General features: G+C 43.7%; 1 protein-coding gene across 3 annotated transcripts; it reads left to right on the top strand.

The window, feature by feature from the left end:
• The first annotated feature begins 25 nt into the window (after window positions 1-25).
• On the top strand, window positions 26-17393 carry mink1 (misshapen-like kinase 1). Of its 3 annotated transcripts, none has more exons than XM_061300021.1 (31): window positions 26-1224; window positions 3331-3396; window positions 3754-3936; window positions 4009-4119; window positions 4254-4344; window positions 4524-4654; window positions 4735-4789; window positions 5516-5594; window positions 6051-6226; window positions 6320-6389; window positions 6478-6688; window positions 7133-7240; window positions 7777-7863; window positions 8390-8566; window positions 8648-8818; window positions 9004-9270; window positions 9371-9450; window positions 9648-9751; window positions 9825-9916; window positions 10395-10546; window positions 10621-10738; window positions 11189-11305; window positions 11470-11581; window positions 11678-11827; window positions 12132-12275; window positions 12372-12506; window positions 12610-12710; window positions 12799-12948; window positions 13012-13171; window positions 13250-13389; window positions 13807-17393. In XM_061300021.1, the coding sequence occupies exons 1-31, from the start codon at window positions 1168-1170 to the stop codon at window positions 13888-13890; spliced, it is 3879 nt and encodes a 1292-aa protein (XP_061156005.1). In that variant the 5' UTR covers window positions 26-1167; the 3' UTR covers window positions 13891-17393. The 3 variants fall into 3 exon arrangements, with proteins under 3 accessions (XP_061156005.1, XP_061156004.1, XP_061156006.1); XM_061300020.1 differs by having other exon boundaries at window positions 9359-9450; XM_061300022.1 differs by lacking the exon at window positions 7777-7863.
• Window positions 17394-17666: the final 273 nt, after the last annotated feature.

Genomic DNA, 17666 nt, shown 5'->3' with positions numbered 1-17666 from the left:
GCATTGCTTTCGTTTGTCCCTGATAACATGCCGTAGCCACCCACAGAGACTTGAGGAGTTTTAGTGCGCAGCCAATCGTCGACGCAAACCAGCAATCGATACTGCACATAGCGAGGCTTGGAGTGGGAGGGGGGCGCTTGGAAGCAAAACATGGCGAAATAACAAGTTTGGTCGTCAGACGCCGTTTTGAGGCTGGGCACGATATACCGCAGTGTTGGATTTACAACTCCCGAGTGCTCCAATCTGGATGGTGGACACGGACGCGACGCGCAACTTTAAAGAGTCGAGGGCCCGGTTTAGATTAAGTGTTGCGGGGTTTAGTCCAGAACACACCGCCCGCCTGACTGTGTTTTTCCGGAAAGGTTGGCATCGCTGGGCGCGACTGTCAAAATAGAAAATGAAAGAAGAAGCAAAGTTTATTGCAGACGAGACTGTTTAGCCTGCTGTTTTAGCCGCATTAGCTAACCCGTTAAAGAGCCATTAATTGCGCCCACCTGCCTCTTCGCAACGCCGAATTTGGGATTATTTCGGAAGTTTAACAACCGCGGACCCATTCGAAAGACTCTTATAACAATACCTTCGGGGATAGTTACTTAAAATATCAGTGCCAGTTTGATAGGCGGTTCTGGTGCGGTACTGAAGGAACGGGCGCCATCACGTTGCGTTCGCTTGGGGAAAAAAACATTGCGTATTTTGGCATTTCTTCCCCCCCTTTTTACTCCGTTAATAGATTGTTGCCATTTTTCGGAATGCCTCCCATGACACCGCAGCTGGCTTGTTATTTAAAATCGAAGACATCTTGTTGAAATGAACGCAGCAAGGTGTTCAACAGTGGAGGTGCACTGCTTGGAAAAGCTGCCAGTTCGTCGAAGGGCGCCTGTGGCCGAATTAGAGTAAAAGTTTGTATAAATAAATGATATATTTTAAATCGGTCGTGCTATTATTCCATTCCTCAAGACGAGATTTGGAGAGTTGACGCGACCTAACCAGCTGCGAGCTCGAAACTGCGATGTGTTTGCTCATCTGAGTACTGCAACAATTTTCGCAAATTGGACTGTCTATTGCGGCCATTTAAGATCACCAACGGTGCCACCTTCACACCTTCAAAGTGCTCCTTTTGAAAAATCTGGCTAACTTGATAAGCTAACGTTGCAAGTTTGGCCAGCCATGTCTGAAAACGCCCCCACGCGAAGCCTGGATGACATCGACCTGGCAGCTCTGAGGGTGAGTACACAAGTATTGAACTGTTGGTGCTAGAAGAGTCCTGCATACTCAAATCCTTGTTTGGTTTGGCTTCGTGTTTCCTCACATTCTGGCTAAGGAAGGTACCAAATCTAGAACAGCTGGTTCCATCTTGTCTTCCATGTCTGAATGGACTCCTGTGGTGAGTTAGGAAGAAGCAGTAAGGGTTTGGCGAGGGCTGGAGCAGGATTTTGAAAATAGTCTTTGACCCACATTATGGTGCAACCATGGTGTTACACAAGCAGGCTTTCATTTCGAAGGCTTGAGTTTTCCGCCCAACAGGAGGCCTGTGTTGCCCAAGTGTTGCCTGCCCAAAAGTGTTTGGCAGACTGGACCAGGAATGTCATTGTCTCCTCAAAAGGAAAAAAAAATGTCGTCAACTTGACTTGAATCACATTAACAATGGCTAAAACCATCTGAAGTTGTGCATCCCTTAGTATCGTCAGGACCAACTACTTAAACCTTCTATGAGGTGTTGGAAAAATTACTGGCTACATCTCTGAATATGCCAAAATGATCAGCAATGCAGTTTTTTTTTTTTTTTTTTTTTCATGATTCTGGCAAGCACCCTTGTAACTCTCACCAGCAGAGAGCCATTGGATTTAACGCTTCCCTGCATTTTTGCAGTCGTTGCCCACAATTTGTTTTGCAGTGTCTGTGCTTCCGGCGCTGCTCCTTGAGCAGAACTGTACCCCTCCTCTTCTATCACTCCGTTCCTCGCATCCTCCTCTCTGTGCTGGACGTGGGTGACTGGCGCCTTTGCCTTTGTCCACCCACTCAATCATTTTCTTCTATTCCTCTATGTGTCTCTCTCCTGTGCCTACTATGGTTCCTCTTGTTTAGTCTACATTGTACCTACCATATTTTCATCAGTCAGGAATGTTTGTTTGAGTTATATCTTGCTATCTATTAAAGTATGTGTACTATTTTTTGTTTCCTGTCTCAACGGAATTTCTCCTCGTGTTGTTGGAGGCAGAAACGCCGTCATTGGAAACAGATGAAAGCAGGACGGGTCATGCTTTACATTCTAAAACCCTCAGCAGCAGTCTCACCCACACATCTTAACGCCATATTGAAATAGCATGGAGGCGAATGCGCTTGTCACTTTTCCTCCGGTTCCCTCGGGAGGGAGTTGGGCATTGAATTGAGAGCAACATAGTCATTAGTGGCACTGAAATTTGTGGTCAGCAACTTTAAGTGCACAAATCAAGGAAATCGCAAGTGGCCATGTTAGCATCCGTATTTGTGCTGTCACTATGTTCGTATATGTGCTGTCACTGCTGTACTCTATTTAAAGCTCGTGTGAATATTTATTTTTTTTTGTCGGTGGGTGTCAAGAAAATTGAGATCAGCCGATTTGAATGCAAATTAAATGCACTGTGAATTTTAAGACACATCTCAAATGATTTGGCCAAGTGCTAATGCTGAAGAGTTTTTTTTGTTTTTCTCCTCAGATGAAGTTTTTACAGAGAAAGAACTATTTGCTTTAGATTTAGAAATGAACCTCAGCCTGTTAGGAGAGATACTTTACCTATTACAGAAAAGGTGACTAGCAACAAATGGAGCAACGTTTTCTTATTGGAGACAATTTGAAATGGCTCATTTTCAGGAATGGACAAATCACAAAAGATGCCCTTGGTTGTTTAATTTCACACTCAATGGTTAGGCAAGCACTCTAGAGACCCGACCATTTGTTTACGAGCAATTATAAATCCAATTTTGCACAATAATGTCATGTTTGATAAAACAGGCACTCTAAAATTGAATGCAAAATAATCAATAGAATTGTGCAGGTTTTAATTTGCGACTTGGATGGTTCAATCACATTCTTGTGTGTTTGCTGATTTGTGCTCACACTAGTGAAGCCATCTTGAAGTTGGTTTTTTATATCTGTGTTGAATAAAATTTCATCTCAACAACACATCCAGCCAATGAAAAATGACTGTGATTATCTAAGTATGTTATGGTGACAAATATTAAATACATTTGATCCAATGGTTACTGCTGAGAATTTTGCACCGATGGAAAATGTAAGTGTGTGTCTGTTCCTTGATGTTTTTTGAACGTTGTGAATGTGCATTTCCGCAGGATCCAGCTGGAATCTTTGAGCTGGTTGAGGTGGTCGGCAATGGGACATATGGGCAAGTATACAAGGTGAGATGTGATGTAAAAAAAAAAAAAATATATCATGAGTACAATAAACCAAGTGAGGTTAACTATAAAGTAGCACAGTGTAAGAAAAAATGTGTTTTCTACATGGTGAAGACTTTAGAAACCATTTCCCCATTCTTGCTCCCACCCTGCAAAAATATTTGCGATAAAGTTTCTTGTATTCTGGCTCTGTAAAATGTCAGCCCTCATTGTGAAATGTAAAATTGCCTTTGGCACTAAGCTACTATACTCGCTGATAAAGCGCAATTACTTCCACGGTGATTTATTTGCCATGACTTGGGCTGGAAAAAAATGCCATGTTTGATGTTTAGTATCGTCTTATCGTGTTGTTCAAATCAGGGCCGCCATGTTAAGACGGGCCAGCTCGCGGCCATCAAGGTGATGGATGTTACGGAGGAGGAAGAGGAGGAAATCAAAGCTGAAATCAACATGCTGAAAAAATACAGTCACCACCGCAACATAGCCACGTATTACGGTGCCTTCGTCAAGAAGAGTCCACCAGGACACGATGACCAGCTTTGGGTCTGTTGTTTATGACTTGCACAGCCGTGGCATCGGGGGGCTCGCTAAAAAAAGATTTGTATACATTTGCAGTTGGTGATGGAGTTCTGCGGCGCCGGCTCGGTGACCGACTTGGTGAAAAACACAAAGGGCAGCTCTCTGAAGGAGGACTGGATCGCGTACATCTGCAGAGAAATCCTAAGGGTGAGAAACAGACGTGGGAATCAGAGACTGACTTTGACACCGTTCAGCGTTAGGAAGTGTGGTTTTTTTTTCTTCTTTTCCCCGTTCCAAACTTTAACTGATATTTTGTGCGCTTCCCATTTGTTTGTGTCCAGGGCCTTTCCCACCTGCACACCCACAAAGTCATCCATAGAGACATCAAGGGCCAGAATGTTCTTCTCACAGAGAATGCAGAGGTCAAACTCGGTATGCTTGAAGTGCTTGCCAAATTATGCATATAGGATTTCATTTAGAAAAAGAGGGGGGGTGACTAATGTGGTGGTATTTTCTAAAAATGTCTTTGGCGCTTTAGGCAGCTGAACAAAAAGAACACCGCTTAATAGCTTGTAACGGAACTCGGGAAATTCCTCACCCTTTGTGTCCAGTTGATTTTGGAGTCAGCGCTCAGTTAGACAGAACCGTGGGCCGCAGAAACACCTTCATCGGTACGCCTTACTGGATGGCGCCGGAGGTCATCGCCTGCGACGAGAACCCCGACTCCACCTACGACTACAGGGTAACAACAGCTGTGTAGTATGTGCGCGCTTGCGTGACGACTTAAGGCCAGGCTCAAGTGTCGTCTTGGTTCTTTTTCAGAGCGACATCTGGTCCTTGGGTATCACCGCCATCGAAATGGCCGAAGGAGCGCCGCGTAAGTCAAAGTGAATTCTTTAATGGGCTTGCAGCCGCGCTTTTCCTACGTGATGGAGTCGCGCGGAGCTCAGTTGTCTCTCTCGCCATGAATGAGTCTTGCTCCGGCAGTTTTGTCGGTCTTCAGATGGACAGCTGACTCACTGTAATCAAGCGAGTGAAGTCGTGAGCTGGCACACCGCGCCGCCTGTGGAGGCTGATTACACAGATCTCTCCGCTCTGCTTTGCGGGATGAGCTTGCTCGGGCATTTAATCACAGATCTGGTTAAAACGTTTCATGTCCAACAGTCTTCACAGCAAGACTGATGGACCCCACTTGTCTAATTTTCAGGACGCCGTGCTTGATAAGATTTGAGGACAAACGTCAAAGCTGTGTACATTATTTTCTCCACAGCTAGCCTGGATAGCCTGGATACTGTACTGTGAAACTTAAAAGCTTACCAGTCAGGTTTAGCAAGCTACCTACCTACGCCGGGAACAACATGACTCACGTTGCTTGCTCTTACATTCAGTATAACAATAAGCCCGAGGCATTGGGAAAGATTGGATAACACCAGCTGTGCCCATGTTGTAGGACACAAAGAACCTTTGGGTTTATTATTCTCAAGCCACTTTGCGCTGGAAAATGTGGCAAATCATGATTAGCCTCCTCTTCATTTTCCACGGTAATTGATGAGGTTTTTGGGATTATGTACATGCTAACACGTCTTTGATTTGGTCTCTGTAGCACTGTGTGACATGCATCCAATGAGAGCCCTCTTCCTGATTCCCCGGAATCCCCCTCCTAAACTTAAATCCAAAAAGTGGTGAGTTAAATGCTCTGGGTTGCCATTTTGACAAATCTGCATATTGTACCAGACACCAGGAAGAATTGAAAAAAAGTTTTCCAGCAGTATTTAGTCTCAGGGGCAACACTATACTTTCAAATGTTTCATTAGTATACGAAAGGAAGGTAATGGAAAATACAGATGCGTTACTAAGAGCATAGTTCATCGTTTGTTATGTAATAATTTGGCAAGCGTCATATGTAATTGCGAAATATCTCATTGCTTCCTGCTAATTAATCAACACAGTAGAATGTTTCTGCCCACCCCAAAAAATATTGACTTTCTGCATGGTCTCATTTGACCTGAATTATTAAGCAAGTACCTCTCCAAAAGTAACAAAATAACAAGATTGACTATGCTCGATGGTTGGTGAATTAGAAGATAGCCGGCTGCCAATGAATCCCAATCGCTTAGCACTCTTCCCATTTCTCTCAGGTCCAAGAAATTTATTGACTTTATCGAGGCCTGCCTTGTGAAGACGTATCCCAGCCGACCATCCACAGAGCAGCTGCTCAAGCACTCCTTCATCAGGGACCAGCCCACCGAGCGCCAGGTCCGAATTCAACTCAAAGACCACATTGACCGGACGCGCAAAAAAAGGGGAGAGAAAGGTCAGTAGAGGAACAACTGAGAATCATTGAGTTGACCTGACTGTGATATTGACAATCTTGCATCCTTGACCTTCATTCTGATTGTCATCACAGAGGAGACGGAGTACGAGTACAGCGGCAGCGATGAAGACGATGAGAATCGAAGCGATGACAGAGAGTCGAGGTATTCCTTGATCTCTAAAATGTTCAAGCATGCCGTGCAATAACAAAAGCCCGCTTGTCTCATTCCCATTTTCCTACTTGATCGCCAGCTCAATCCTCAACGTGCCCGGAGAGTCCACCCTCCGTCGGGACTTCCAGCGTCTCCAACAAGAGAACAAGGAGCGGTCGGAGGCTCACAAGAGACAGCAGGCCCAATTGGCCGCTCAGCGCCGGGACCCTGAGGAGCACAAGAGGCAATTGCTGCACGACAGACAGAAACGCATTGAGGAGCAAAAAGAGCAGCGGCGACGACTGGAAGAGGTAGTAGCTCACCACATTTTGACCATCGCTGAAATGGATGCCCTAAATCTTCATTTTGCTGACTGCCACTTACAGCAATTGACCATATTGTAAATGAACACGTTATGATTTCTGGTAAAAAACAACGCAGTGGGGTTGAGCCTTTCTGTGTTCAACTGCCAGCAACAAACAATTTGGCAGCATTTAATTTCCCTCCAGTCAAAAAGAAATCATTTTTTAGCTTTATAAGATGACAAATGCACTAGATGTCCTTTTGTGTGCATCTGCATGTGTGTAGTTGACAGAATGAGTCCGTCTCTATTCTGTTTTCCATTCCCTTTAGTTCTTTCCCTAACTCTGTGCAAAATATATGGGTGGTTTCACTCATAAGACATTATTTCGCTTGTGCAAACGTTGCCCCTGTGCTCATTTCTCTTTTTCCTGTCAACCCCCCCTCTGTCTCAGCAACAGAGAAAGGAGCGAGAGATGGTGAGGCAGCAAGAAAAAGGTCCCCATCGGAGACTTGACGATATGAGACGGGAGGAAGATAGAAGGCTGGCCGAAAGAGAGCAGGTAACCAACCACAGGGGACAACCGCTACAGTCAGCCAATCGAGGCCAAGTGTGGGCGTGTCGTGCAGCAACACTCTGCGAGTGGTGAAATTCCATGAGTAGGTTGCCATAGCAGCAAGGGTTCAAAATAGTGAATTTATTCAGGGATGAGTTCTGTGGGTGAGCTCTCTGTGTGTCGGTCTCTTCTTTTTTTTTTTTTTTTTTTTTTCTCCCATTTCCTGTCTCCCATCTGAAATTGTCTGGTGTCAAATCACAATCACGAGCCCATCACGCTTATGTTCTGTTAGTGTGACTAATATCAATCAGTCTTTGGCTACTATCAAGTTCTCTCAGCATTGAACAAATCTCGAAGTCTTGCCTTGAGTTTTCTTGTTTGATTTGCCAAACGGCATTTTGTGTTCAAATTGTTGAATGGATCCTGTTGTTTAGCGTATGCTTACATAACTGTTCTATGATTCCTCTCCCCCTCCTCTCATATTTGCCTTCTCCTTTTGCACCTTTTCTTCCTGTCCTCCCTTCTCCCTCGCCTCTCCTCAGGAGTTTATAAGACATAAGTTAGAAGAAGAGCAACGGCAGCTCGAAATCCTCCAGCAGCAGCTGCTTCAGGAGCAGGCATTGCTTATGGTAAATCGCCATGATTGGCTTCTCATTTTTGGCTTCAAGTAGACGACACACTCACCGGACACCTTAATAAGTTCACAGCGCTATTTTTTGATGTCCGTGCTGCATAAGACATTTGACTTTTAATCTTAGGTTATCTCTGCAGCAAGCAAGAACTCCGTTTTGCAGATTGTTAAAATATCTATCTCAAATGCCTTCCGACTGACTATACAGTAAATGCGAGTATGCTTGGCAAGTGCCTCATGGTTGAATTTATTTTCAACCCTTCGAAATGACCGTCAAACATTTCAGTGACGCACGCAGCTTATAACTCACAATTAAAAATAAATAAAAATAAATACGTTGACTGACTTGCAGTTGCACCACGTGAAATGTGAAGCCAAAGAAACTTATTTTGTCAGCTATTTGAAGATGTGTAAAAGTCACCCGTTGGTAGCTAAAAATCTGAAACCTCTGCCAGTCAATGCAATCAGTGCAATGCAATCAGTCTCGTCTCAGCATGCTGACCGCAGTGTGTTTATTTGCTCAGGAGTACAAACGTAAGCAGCTGGAGGAGCAGCGTCAGTCAGAGCGGCTGCAGAGGCAGCTTCAACAGGAGCATGCTTACTTGGTGTCGCTGCAGCAACAGCAACAGGAAAGGAAGCCCCAACTCTACCACTACAACAAAAACCTGGAGCCCAATAATAAACCCACATGGGCCCGTGAGGTACAGCCGTTCCAAACTACATGTGCCCGAAACCTGCTGTCGACCGCTACTCTCATACTTCGCTCTCATTCTTGGCACCAGGTGGAGGAGCGAAGCAAGCTCAACAGACAGGGCTCTCCGAAAATCTGTACCACCGTCTCTGACACGGCCATCCAGTCACGCTCGGACTCAATCGGCCCGTCTGGAGCGGCCCAGTCTGCTCAGACGCCCCCGATGCAGAGGCCCGTTGAACCTCAAGGGGGGCAGGGCAAGGTTGGTGATAGCGATTGTTTAAGGCGAGAGCTTTCTTCATCTATCCGAAACTACTTTACACTTCATCTGCTGCCTTTTAACGCCAACCTTTTCCTTCTTCCCCTCACATCTTTGGCCTTTTAACTGGGATTGCGCTCTTTTCTGGGCCTACTCCATCATCCTGTGCTCCTCCTGCCACCCAAAAGTTGCAGATGGCTCACTTGGTTCCACTAAAGCCTTACGCCGCCCCTGTCCCACGCTCCCAGTCTCTCTGCGACCAGCCTACTAAGACCATGTCCGCATTCCCTACCCAGGACCCCTCCCTCGCCCTCACGCCCCGACCCATCCACTCCAGAGAGCTAGTGCGTCAGAACTCAGACCCTACATCTGAGACCCCCGCGCCACTGATGCACCAAATCAGGGAGGATCATGGGCCCTGGATCCGCTTGCCAGATGTGGAACTCCCACCCAAGGTGAGATGGATTGACTGCAGTGGACTCTGGACTAACAATGAAGGCTTTAATTCAGTGTGATATAGTATCTTGCAAAATTCTGATGAAGTTCAATCCTCAGATTCCCCAGAGAACAGCATCAATTGCAACAGCTCTCAACACCAACCTGACTTCTGGCATCAGGCATCCAGTGAGAGCCAGGTAGCAAAATATTCAAAATTTTAGCATTTTAAAGAGATGCAAAAAAGTAAGTTATTCACTTTTGTTTTGCCACTTTTATACCCTGTGTGGTCATCTATCTTGACTATGTCTCATCATTCACGCATAATTTTTTTTTTTTTTTTATTTCTTTTGCGAGGTTTTATGGATGTGTGAGACTAATGGTTTCGTCTGCGCAGTAATCCGGATCTCAGCAGAAACGATCGCTGGGAGAGAGGCGATAATATTGGCATCATATCTGATCTCCCACAGACGGGCTCGTTGGAAAGGCATCGCATCCTCAGTGAGTCCTTCTGTCCCCCAAGACTATCTGTACTTCCTCAAGTGGGAACTATTTGACCTACTGTTGTTTTCAGGTACCTCCAAGATGGAGTCGCCCATTCTATCCCAGGATAGTCGTCACAAGCCAGGGGAGTCTCGCACCTCTTCTCGCCCAGGGCGTCCTGCTGTAAGTCAGACCATGTCGCCCGCTAATTTTAACGTTGTTTTGGCGACAGCAAAATACTTCTTAAATTTTGTCATTAAAAAAAAATTGCGCTGAATATTAACACTTAATCGGTCATTTTTTCCTAACCTAAACGTTCCTTTTTGACTTGTTCCCCATCATGCTGTACCTCTTCCCTAAATCCATGTTGACAATTGTAGAGTTACAAAAGAGCTATAGGAGAGGTTAGTAGCGAGTGTGTACGCATGTTCTGTCTTTTCATTCATCTGTGTTCACGGGTTGCAAAAGCCCAAGTTGCATGTTTGAGCACACAAAGGATTTTTTTTCTTTTTTTTGTGTTTGATTATTGTTATGCTGAACGTTTGAAATTAAAGACCTTGAACATCATCATAAAATATCATCAGGGGATCTTCATTTGTTTGTTATCACGTGCAGTCATCCATTATTTCTGCATACAAATGAATTGTGATATACATTGCAGGATCACGGCCTCTTTGCCAAAGAGCGTGCTGAAGAACAACCCAGGCCTCCAGTCAAGGCCAATGATTACTCCTCCTCCTCGGAGAGTAGTGAGAGTAGTGAGGAGAGCGAAAACGGAGAAGGAGCTGAAGAGGATGAAAGTCCATCTGATCGGTAATAATGTCATTACATGGGCGGCGGGGAAAATGGAAGCGGAAAAAAATGAGTGAACCCTCTTTTGATTTCAGCCACAGGGACGCAGACACGGATTCGGTCAACACCATGGTGGTTCATGAAGTTGAGGGCGAGGAGGCGGAAGGAGAGCAAGCTGGAGGTTATGGAGATCAGACCATGTTGGTACAAAGGGTGAGGTCATTTTGGATGTGTAATGAAGCTGGAAATGCAAAGTGAGCTAGATGAGATAGGCCATGGGATTCACATCAAACGCAAGACATGTTTGATGACGTGGGCCGTTTGATGTAAATGTAAAACGGGGTAGGCAGAAACCATGGCAGCATTTAACAGCCTTTTTGCGTGTCGTTAGACCACAGAATTTAAATGCCATTGACCACGCAAGCTACCTCCATGTCGCTGCTCCACTATAAATAATTCAGAATAATATACCAAAAAGTGTCGAGGAAAACAAATAGCACAGAAACACAAATGAAAATGATCACTTAGAACAATAGGCACTTGGTGTACATGAAAAATGGGAGCACATACAAATGTATAGCTTTGTGCACAATATTATGTAATTCCACATTTGTTATGTATAAAAAAACTGATGTGTGCATTTTTTTCTTTTGTATCTGAAAGACCCCTGAGAAGCGGAGCCACAATGGCTACACTAACTTACCAGATGTGGTGCAGCCCTCACACTCCCCCACTGATTCTGCCACTCACTCCTCCCCTGGGAAGGACTCTGTGTATGATGTAAGAGGGACGCAAAGTTTTTATTTATTTGCGTTATCTTTCTACTTCACATAGAACGTGTGATTTAACGACACCTAGTTTGGTGATTAGAGCTATTTTAATTTTGGGTTTATCAATTCAAACGTTCTATAAATTGTGCTTCTCCATCCTTTCTTCTCCACCAGTATCAGTCCAGATGTTTGGTCAAGGCACCTGGCAAGTCCTCCTTCACCACCTTTGTGGATCTTGGAATGTACCAGACACCGGGAGGTACCGGGGATAACATTTCTGTTACAAGTGAGTCAGAAGGTTTTATATTGCGCTACCATCGAAGTGATTTGTTATTGGAACGTTATTTGCCAAATACTTAATCAAATCTTCCTCATGTTCTAGGCTCAAGGTTTGAACAGCTGAAGATGGAGGTCAGGAAGGGTTCCATGGTGAACGTGAATCCCACCAACACACGCCCCCCTACTGACACACCTGAGATCCGAAAGTACAAGAAGAGGTTCAACTCTGAGATCCTGTGTGCGGCGCTTTGGGGTGAGGAGGATAACCCGAACACTGATAATGCCGTTATGGATTATTCAGAAGAGGAAAATCTTGTGGAAATCGTTGCTTAGAAAGACTTCATGAGACATTAAAGGGCATCTGCTTGTATTGTCAAAGAATTTATATTCAAATCTATTCAAGCTCCTTTGACCTTTTCCTAAAAAGCTGTTTAGCATAAGTAGCATCTCTCCTGATTAAGCGTTCTCATGTTCTGATACAGTATCTGCAAATGGTGATAAATGGCAATCCAAAGATTTTTTTTTTGATAGTAACTGAACATAATGTGTCTCTGGAGGTGTGAACCTGTTGGTGGGGACAGAGAATGGTTTGAAGTTGCTGGACCGCAGTGGACAGGGCAAAGTTTATCCACTTATCAACTCGCGCCGGTTCCAGCAGATGGATGTTTTGGAGGGCCTCAATCTGCTCATCACCATTTCAGGTCTGTATTGCTGCTCATGGAATTTGGTTGTGACCAGTTAGTCGTTGTGCGTCGGTTATGTCAGTCAACAGTCCAACTCTTACTGTTCCTCTGAAGGCAAGAAAAACAAGGTGCGTGTCTACTACCTGGCCTGGCTGAGGAATAAGATCCTCCACAATGACCCCGAAGTGGAGAAGAAGCAAGGCTGGACCACTGTGGGCGAGATGGAGGGCTGCGTGCACTACAAAGTTGGTGAGTGGCAGACTTATTATTGCTTGTGACAAATGCGCTTGGCCGGCTGAATTATTGATAGAAAGTACGCCATATCACGTGTCCTCGTGATTGTCCCTTCTAGTGAAATACGAGAGGATAAAGTTCCTTGTGATTGCTTTGAAGAATGCCGTGGAAGTGTATGCTTGGGCGCCCAAGCCTTATCACAAATTCATGGCCTTCAAGGTAGTACGAGCAAGTCGCTCAAGTATTTAAGATGATCTTTTTGCCATGTGTATTTACTTCCGGCAAACCGCCTTCTCCCCTTGACCAGTCTTTTGCAGACCTGCCACACAGGCCAGTCCTTGTGGACCTGACAGTGGAGGAGGGTCAGAGGTTAAAGGTCATCTACGGCTCCTGTACCGGCTTCCACGCCATCGACGTGGACTCCGGAAACAACTATGACATTTACATCCCCGTCCATGTAAGTTGTGCAGTGTTTTGAGATGCACCGGGCTGGGAGATTTGACTTTGGTCCCCCAAACAGATCCAGAGCCACGTGACGCCGCACGCCATCGTGTTCCTGCCCAGTTCCGACGGCATGGAGATGCTTCTGTGCTACGAGGATGAGGGCGTCTATGTCAACACGTATGGTCGCATCATCAAGGATGTGGTCCTGCAGTGGGGCGAAATGCCGACATCTGTCGGTACGGGATCAAAATGGACTCACTCGCCAGACGGAATCCGACGAGTTATTAACGCTGTGTTGCCATTTTTGGTTGCAGCTCACATCTGCTCCAATCAGATCATGGGCTGGGGAGAGAAAGCCATTGAGATTCGCTCAGTGGAGACTGGCCACTTGGATGGCGTCTTCATGCACAAGAGAGCTCAGAGGCTTAAGTTCCTGTGTGAGAGGAACGACAAGGCAAGAAGAAAAAAATGTGGTGGAATGTAACAAGATACAAACATTTGTTACTGCAGATAAAAAAAAAAAAATCAGCTGTGTAATTTAAATTTGCTGTGAGTCTTTTACATTAGTGACGCTATGGAGGTGCATTTGAATAGGATGTCCGCTGGAGAGCGTGCAACTGATTGTCCAATTCAAACCATTCTGTTACGTCTAAGTATGCAAGTTAACAAGGGTGAGTTTAGAAAGACAAAAGAAAAAGGGAAAATGGGAAACTTGAGCGTTTCTTTTTTGCATTTTACCAAGTTATCAACAAAGGCAAATTTCAATGTGGCTTTGTTACACAAGCATATGTACTTGTACTTGAGAATGAAGTGCGAGTGACAACACCAACAAAAGCGTTCCTTCACTCCTTTTCTCTCTTCGTGTCCTCAGGTATTCTTTGCCTCAGTGCGGTCGGGAGGCAGCAGCCAGGTGTACTTCATGACCTTGAATAGAAACTGCATCATGAACTGGTGAAGGATGAGCAGCTTCGCTCTGGGCGGAGCCAGCAGGATCTGGAAATGGAAGCGCATCTGACATTCTCTTACACACACAGGCGAGCATGCTCATTCGCATTCGTTTTTGTATACACGTACGCACGCAGACACACTGATAACTCACGGACAAAAACAAAACAAAACGCACGTGCGCTCTGATAAAAAAATCTCAAAAGGAGTCTTTAAATTTTTTCCGATCAGCTTCATGGCCTCAATAATAATTTCTCACTGTACCCATTACAAAAAGTCACTGATGTTTATAGCATTTATTTGTACTGTTTTGATTCCTGTCCTGACTTCCCTTAATTGGTGGAGTATCGGCAACTGCTTAGTTCCTCATTGTGAAGTACTGTACTGTAAATTCCCAGATGTCTCGCCAGGTGCAGAAGGCGTTATTTACCAACACTGTATGTTCAAGTTGAGCTGTAAATAGCACAAATCATCTGCGGGTCTCTTCCGGTTTAGCCGTCATTGGTTGCACGGCCGACTCAGAGGATGCCCGCACACCCATCTGCTGTGGCTTAAGGCTCCCAAATTTCATAGAGGCTTAAAAGGAAAATTTGGGCCAGCTCATCCAAAGTTCGAGCAAATCTGGCATTCCCGCTTTTGCTTGTGTCTCAGTCATTGCAGATTAGCTCTCGTTCGCTTCGAAAAGTTATCATAACTGAGCAGTACTCTGCGGCAGACAGTACTGTGAAATGTCTTTTGTTGCTTTTTTGTTTCTTTTCTTCCGCCGAGGCAAACAAATCAGCCTCGTCAAACTTGTACCTACCATTTTTCAGAGATTTACAACAAATTTGATATTTATCTGTAGTGATTTTGAATTACTGGTATTCTTGATTTTGCTCTACTGTAATTATATTTCAGTGTTGTGCAGCCATGGTTTGAGGAGAGTGTGTTAGCGTATGTGGCTGATTGTGTTAAAAGGGGCGCAGCGGGCTCTTCTACTCTAAAATTCTCAAGTCGTCGCGTGGGTCTGTTATGAGCCGCAGTGCGCCGCGGCTAATATTTGTTCTGAGCTGATAGAAAGCCGACATTTTAGCGTTAGAACCGAGAATGGATTTCTTTGTGTGCATGGCTGAAGGTCATGATACTGTATACACTGCTACATGGGGGCTAATGAATACAAGCCAAAGGAAGTGATCTTGCTAAGTTGAGAAGACTCTTTAACCCCCAAGTTAACGAAAACGGTCCATTATGCGTACGGTGACACTGGTTTGCAATAGAAATACTGCAGGAGCCTTTGACAGCAAGGATTTGTTGGCGTCGGAAGGATGGCGTTGTCGCGCTATGGCACATTGTGGGCTCACGAGATGTTGATGTATCGTCAAGCCAAAAGTGATAGATATACATATATATATATATATATATATATATATATATATATATATATATATATATATATATATATATATATATATATATATATATATCAATGTACAATAGCTCGAGAGATGTTGATGTATCGTCAAGCCAAAAGTGATAGATATTATATATATATATATATATATATATATATCAATGTACAATAGCTCGAGCGGAAACTCGAGTGTGCATGTAAGCCATTGAAGTACAATAGTGTATCAAAGTTGTTTTCCCCTTTTTTTTTTGAAGATTGTGTTTCTTAATTATAGTTGTGTGCCATGGCCTACATTTCACATTGGTTTGTTGCCATGTGTGATTTCTGCGGTTATTTTACCAACCTGCCATGTTTACACTTTAAGCAGTGCCTTGGAGTTGGGACGACAATGATAGAAGCTATTATACCGTAGGTTGGGTTTAAGCCTTGCCCCCATGTTGCTTACTAATCGCGGAGCAAGAGGTGTAATTTCGACCCTCGTATTATTGATTGTTATCTGCCCCTTAAAGTGCACTTAAATTGTTGATATGCGTATTGACATGCACATAAACGAGACTATTCAATGAGTATTAATTCAGACATCGGCAATAACGAAGAGTTAAATGTCCGGCCGTGTAAGGCTAAAAAAGGTTTTGGGGAAAAGTCCAGACCCGAGTGGGGACCGGCATAGCGAAAAGCCATACTTGTGAATTTTGTCTAGTGACGTCCGCTCGTAAATTGTCGCAGCAAATATGAAGTCGGCGCGTTACCCTTCAATGTTGCTAATGTAACGTAGTCATGGGGAAAGTAGCCTGACTATATTTAGAGAAGTCTATTTTATAACAATAAAAATGTATTATGTAAAATTAGTCTGAGACATTACAGTGAATGTACTTCTATCTAAGAGATTTGTATTTCTATGAAAATGTGTGCCGCTCTATTAGTCAAAGCACAATGTGTAACGGTCTATTTTCTCAAGTGGTCGTCAGGTAAGAGACAAGCGAGTCATCACGCGTTTCAATGTTTTGCTGGATCCATCTGCTAATATGCTCAGGCGGTGACGGGACTTTGAGTGCATAGACATGGCCGGGTCACTTGAAGGCTTTTGGTTTTGAAGTTGAAAGAAATGTGAGCGGGAAAAATCCAGTTTTTCATTGAGCTTCATTCCCGAATGAAAACACTGTTGCGTAACGTATCTGCTAGAATGCACAATCGCAGGTGACACTTTTCATATCAAGCACACAAAAGATGCACTACAAAAGAAATCCAGGCTCTTAAGTTCTTCCATTGTGGTCCAGAGACTTTTGTGGGCAGAATTTAAGTTTTTCTTTTTTTTCTTTTTAAACAAACTAACAATTAGTGCATTTTTTTTTCCATAGATCCTCATCAGATTTCAAAGCAAAGTTGTTTTACAGTTTCATGTGATTATTTAAAGTGAAACCTGAATGTTTTCAATAATTCATTTCCCAAAGAAGAAATCTAACTTCCTGTTGATCATTCTATTGAAAGTATGATATATATATATTTTTAAAATGCTCATTTATTGCTTCAGTGATACTGGTTGGTCATGTTGCTTCAGTTTCATTCCAAGAGCCTCCAAAACCTCACATCGCAGGGTGACATTGAGAAGGTCGGGGATGCACTTAAGTGTGTGAGGAAAAAGCAATACAAGCATTTGATTGATTCATCCCAGTTTGGCCTCAGTTCATTTTGGCAGGCAAAACGTTGCCTGCTTGGTGAGTCACTCTCATTTTACCTTTTGGTTTGCTTTACAGGGCTTTTTGTTGTTGTTGTTGGGCGATTTCTGGCTTTTCTGTGTTAGCTTTTCACAATCAGTAACTGTGATGCTCAATCTTGAACGAAATCCCACAATTGCCTTTATGAATTAAACATAATAGAGAAGTGGATGAAGGCATCGACTGTATAGGAGCTTGTGAAGCAAATCAATAACAGTACAGCCCAAAAACTCGAGACTTTTGAACATTAGACTCGATGTTTAGTTTTTTTTTTTATTTCGGTAAACATTGCAGTGTTTTAGTTTGCAGGTGTTTCTTATTTGTGAGAAGAGTGTATTTCATAAGCTCTTTAAAACTTTAAAAAGATTGTGTTCATGTCTGATACAGAATAAAAATCTCTTCATCTCAGATTTGTCTAATTTTATTGAACTGTACTTTACGGAAATGTATTTGGTTTGTCGGGCTTTTGATTCACTCAATCTGCAATTCCCAACCAGCTCTCCAATATCACTTAATTGCTTTCATCATTCTTTTACTGCAATTAATGAATCTTTGTTTATCTATGGAAGCAACTAACTGTGACATACAAATATTTGTTCTTCACCTGGAATCTAGATGGCAGAAGGTTCAATTAGCCTGCGTTGAAAAAAGTGATTTGGAGGTTTGTGCTTTTGGCCGACT

This window comes from Syngnathus typhle, linkage group LG15 (genome assembly GCF_033458585.1).
Source record: "Syngnathus typhle isolate RoL2023-S1 ecotype Sweden linkage group LG15, RoL_Styp_1.0, whole genome shotgun sequence".
Taxonomy (NCBI): domain Eukaryota; kingdom Metazoa; phylum Chordata; class Actinopteri; order Syngnathiformes; family Syngnathidae; genus Syngnathus; species Syngnathus typhle.
Note: the sequence above shows the minus strand (reverse complement) of the source record. Positions and strands in the feature narration are given on the sequence as shown.

What these genes read in the sequence shown, in the direction of transcription:
- mink1 (XM_061300020.1), top strand. Translation starts at nt 1,168, where the DNA reads ATGTCTGAAAACGCCCCCACGCGAAGCCTGGATGACATCGACCTGGCA. An exon ending in GGAAGGACTCTGTGTATGAT is followed by an intron (nt 11,306 to 11,469) that starts GTAAGAGGGACG and finishes CTTCTCCACCAG; the next exon opens with TATCAGTCCAGATGTTTGGT. An exon ending in TGTGTGAGAGGAACGACAAG is followed by an intron (nt 13,390 to 13,806) that starts GCAAGAAGAAAA and finishes TCGTGTCCTCAG; the next exon opens with GTATTCTTTGCCTCAGTGCG.